The 4,892-nt window shown below is 30.9% G+C and overlaps 1 protein-coding gene across 1 annotated transcript in view; it reads right to left on the bottom strand.

Annotated features, from left to right (window-relative positions):
• LOC106466616 (arginine-glutamic acid dipeptide repeats protein-like) overlaps positions 1 to 4,892 on the bottom strand; it is a 152,492-nt gene that overhangs the window by 18,229 nt on the left and 129,371 nt on the right. The window contains exon 13 of the mRNA XM_022394657.1: positions 6 to 60. Coding sequence (XP_022250365.1) covers positions 6 to 60 — 55 coding nt within the window. The remainder of the gene's footprint in view (positions 1 to 5; positions 61 to 4,892) is intronic.

Here is a 4,892-nt window from a genome sequence, read left to right as displayed (position 1 = left end):
TTTACTATCTGGGGTAGATGCATTTCCATTTGTATGTTTGTTCTTCTTAGACTTCTGATTCTGTAGGAAACAAAAGAATATCAAAAAAAAAGTGGATTACAGGGTATCTTTTAACCAAACAAGACAGATAGGCAAGGATGGATGAAAAATCTGCATTTTGTTGTGATAAAATATGATCCTGGAAAACACCTCTAAAACTACAGTCATTAGAAAAGGAAGATGTAATAAAACAACAATACTGATGATCAGCTGAGCACAAGCAAGTAACAAATATAATCAGGCTTGTAATAAAACAATACTCATGATCTGCTGAACATAAATAATGGATATAATTAGGCATGTAATAAAGCAACAATACCCATGATCTGTTGAACATAAATAATGGATGTAAATAAACATGTAATAAAACAACAATACCCATGATCTGCTCTACACCAATAATGGATGTAAATAAACATGTAATAAAACAACAATACCCATGATCTGCTCATACACCAATAATGGATGTAAATAAACATGTAATAAAACAACAATACCCATGATCTGTTGAACATAAATAATGGATATAATTAGGCATGTAATAAAACAACAATACCCATGATCTGTTGAACACAAACAATTTATCAATTTGTTTGGGTTTCAGAGAATTCACATTTTTTCTGTTTATACTCTAATTGTCTGATGGTTTACACTTTAACTATCTAATGTCAGAGGTTATAAACCAGGCCTTATCTAGGGCATCAAGTTTGTGGGGGGTGCATAAAGTGGTGTTAAAGCGAAGTATAGAACACAGTAATTCTGTTTATAAAGACTGTCGTTGTACTGTTTTATAGTGATTTCTTAAAGAAAGTTAAATAAAAACAAAGAATTATTTAATAATAAAATTGATATTTGGAGAAACCAAAGTCAGTGTTTAGTTCTTTAACCCCTTCTGTGTCAGGTTTCTTTAGTAAATCTGCTCAAAAATTTTAATATTTTATTCTGCTTTTTAATAGCCTATACTTATATGTTAATGAAACAAAAGTTATTATATTTCTGCACACAATAAATACCTGGATTTATATATGATATATATTATTTCAATGAAACTACAGTAAAGAATAGGAATATTTTTCTCCAGAGTTTATGATACATAATTTAGGATAAATCTGACAGAGATCATGAAAAACAGGATTACCGGTGCCATCTACTGAGCACCGATTGTAATACAAAACATAATAACATAATATTTTGGGACCTATTGGTCCATCTAAGGCTGTTCCATCCTCAAAACTAAATTAAAATGATTAAAAAATAAATAAAATAAAGCTATCATAAAGTCAGCCCTTATCATTCATATAGTTATCAAGCTTTTTCTTAAACTTACTTAAATTTACTGCTTCTACAAAATCTGAAGGCAACCCATTCAGAAGGCCAAACACCTTGTGCTTCCTACCTTGACAAAATTTATATTTGTGTCCCTTAGTCCTACTATTCTCATTGTTAAATATAAAAAAGATGATGCATCACCACTATCAATTCCCTTTCCAATCTTAAACACCTCAATCTGATCTCCCTAACTCTTCTTTTTTCAAGAGAAAACAATTTGAGAGATTTCAGCCTCTCATCGTACGACAACCACTCCATCCCAGGCACCATTTTAGTAGCCTTTCTCTGAACCCTTTCCAACAGTTCAGTGTCCTTCCTAAGGTAAGGAGCCCAAGACTGAACACAATATTCTAAATGTGGCCTAACCAGTGACTCGTACAATGAAAGTATAACCTCTTTAGATTTGTATTCACTATTTCTATAGATACAATCCTATTTGCCCTACCAATAGCAACAAACAGCACACTGCTTGGATGGCTTTAGAGACTGTTCGACTATTACACCAAGATCCCTATAGAACAATAAAAAAGTAATGATTAGTTTCAAGCCCAGCATGATTAAGGACACAACTTAGGCCCTGGTTTCAGTTGTCCAATGGTTTAGGTTTTAATATTCAAGGAACTGCTTTAAGAAACTATTTACCAATTTATTTGATCCTTCGTTCTAACTGTGAAGCCCTAGTCACTATTATCAAGAGTGATTCCGTTGACTCAACCGAAATAAGGACCAATGTTGGTTTGAATCATACTTCAGTGAAGCCTTTTTAACCCTTAAATACCAAGGGTAGGGTATCATAAAATCTTAAACAATTTTGTTTTGGTCATAACCAATTTTCATATTTCTTTTTTATAATAATAATACAGAGATTTATTTTTTGTAATCTTAACACTCGTGGAAAGCTTTTGAACACCGCAATATGTTTCTTTAAGTACTCCTTTAGGGTTGTGTGCTCAAAACAAAAATCACTCTAGTAGTTGAGAATTAATAGTCTCTCAGGCCTAATTAGGCCTAATTACTAGGCCTAATCTTCTGAACAGAAGATTAGGCCTAGCGATAATTTCCCCACTAATGATTTAAATATGAGCTCAAGAAAATTTTTTCTAGAAAATACTGATTTTAAATGCTCACAATGTAGCTATTTTTCCAAAAAACACTTTGATATTACTCTCCTACATAAGTTTGTAATATCTGCAGAGTTTTTTGCATTAAAAAAATAACCATTATTTGCCCTACTCCAATTTGTTGAAACAACTATTATTTTCCTTTTAATTTATGCAACTTCAAAGAAATATACTCAAACCCATTACCAAGATTCAGATACACACATTAGAAATTAATTACCAATGAACTACAAATGGCCATTTCCAATTAATATTGAGATTAAAATAAAATTTTCTGCAATAGACATGCATTTCACTTTTCTACAGCTGAAACAAAATCCAAAATTTGGCATGCAAGAATAATTAAAGTAGAAACAAATTAAGATATATTCAGACTCAATTTAATATCTTTGTTTTTAAAATAAGAAGTTAAAAACACAGAGTTCAAAACTAATTATCATTATTGCCCAGGCAACATGCAGCTTAAAAAACTAATGTTACACAGTTTAACATCTTCAAACTCATGTCATCTGATTAGTTGTTTTATTTAGAGCGATGAGAGCTAGAAATTACAATCTCAAAATTTATTGAGATATGATAAGTATGGCCTTAATGGCTACTTACAGTTATAGGTTTAAATATTTTCATCTTAGTCTGTTATCACCTAACCTCCAATTAACATAAAAAGTTTTTTTGAAACATAGCTTTTTTTTAATAGAATCTCTTCACATTTCTGCACGCGATAGCTTTTCATTGCTATTATGAAAGAAACTTCGAAAGTTCGCTAGAGTTTTAAATAGAGTTAAACGTGAATGAAGGTGAAAAGAAAAAACTAAGTGAAAATGTGTTGACTTCAATGCTTCTTCGACAACTCTAATTCTTAGGAAATCGTGCATGCAATTCAAAAAGAAGATGAGAAAAGTAATTATTGTGTCTACTTATGGACAACGGCTTTTGTTAACCGCTTTACTTAAGAATTCAAGGTTTCATCATTCCGCATAACATCGGTTATAAAGTACTTTCCATTGATCTAAGATCTTGGTGCAAGTATAAGTTTTTTTTACAGATTATACCACTTTTATCAAACTTTTATTACAGAGATGAACCACACAAATATGAATGTTCTTTTTGTTTTTGAAAAATTCCCTAAGTTTTGCTTAATGACTATTTTTAAGACATGATACGGAAAAAATTTCCTTTGTTGATTTAAACTTTTACGGTGTTTCTCTTTTTAATCTAATGTCTAGTTTGTGCTAACCACGTTACTAAAACAGGAAACAAGTTGAGAAGTAGAATGTTTTTTTAAAGTGCTAAGGAGTTTAGTAGCACAGATCAAACAATTTCCTTAAAGTTTTAAAACATGAATGAATTTAAACACTTCTCTCAACTTCCTTTTTATTTTCATTATTTCATATTTACTAGGATATAAAATTATATTATAATTATTCCACTTTTATCAGGAATCACCATTTATTTAGCAACACCAGGAATTGTTACATTTTATAAAGAAGAAAGTTCTTATTCTTCCCTTATTGGAATGTCCTTAAGTTTATCTATCAGCTTTTATACAATACAAATATCCTGGTTTTACTTTTTTCATCTTTGATACACTTTTATGTATTATCTCTAAGCATTTCACTAAACCCTCTATCGGTGTATACTTTAGTATTCCTGAAATGACTTTCCAGTTATTCCAATTTACTGTCGGAGTACAGTACATAAGGAGTGTTCAAACAACATAAGATGTTTCTAAGTTTGCCACTTGTCATGAGCTATGTGAATCAGTAGGTCACACAGGATTAGTGAAAGTAACAATGAAACTGAATTAGTGAAAGTAGTGACCAAGTACGAACAGTACAGGTAGTGATCAAACAGGAATAGTACAACTAGTGACCAAATACGAACAGTAAAAGTAATGACCAAATAGGAACAGTAAAAGTAGTGATCAAACAGGAATAGTACAAATAGTGACCGAATACGAACAGTAATCGTAATGACCGAATAGGAACAGTAAAAGTAGTGATCAAACAGGAATAGTACAAATAGTGACCGAATACGAACAGTAATCGTAATGACCGAATACGAACAGTAAAAGTAATGACCAAATAGGAACAGTAAAAGTAATGATCAAACAGGAATAGCAAGTAGAGCAACATGAAAGTTAAAAGAAAAAGATATGGAAATAGTAAAAGTAAGAGTTAACAGAACAGAGAAAGATAAAAAAAATACAAAAAGTACAAATCAAACAGAAATAGTGAAAGTAAAGATCAAACAGAAATAGTGAAAGTAAAGATCAAACAGGAATAAAAAAGTAAAGTTGAACACAAACAGTGTAAAATTGAGGCTCTTGGACTGGTAAAATAAATCAATAAAGCAGATGGAAAGTAAAAAATGATGCAAAGGAAACAGTGAAAGTAAGCAAAC

The sequence above is a fragment of the Limulus polyphemus genome, unplaced genomic scaffold (genome assembly GCF_000517525.1).
Source record: "Limulus polyphemus unplaced genomic scaffold, Limulus_polyphemus-2.1.2 Scaffold2323, whole genome shotgun sequence".
Lineage (NCBI taxonomy): Eukaryota > Metazoa > Arthropoda > Merostomata > Xiphosura > Limulidae > Limulus > Limulus polyphemus.
Note: the sequence above shows the minus strand (reverse complement) of the source record. Positions and strands in the feature narration are given on the sequence as shown.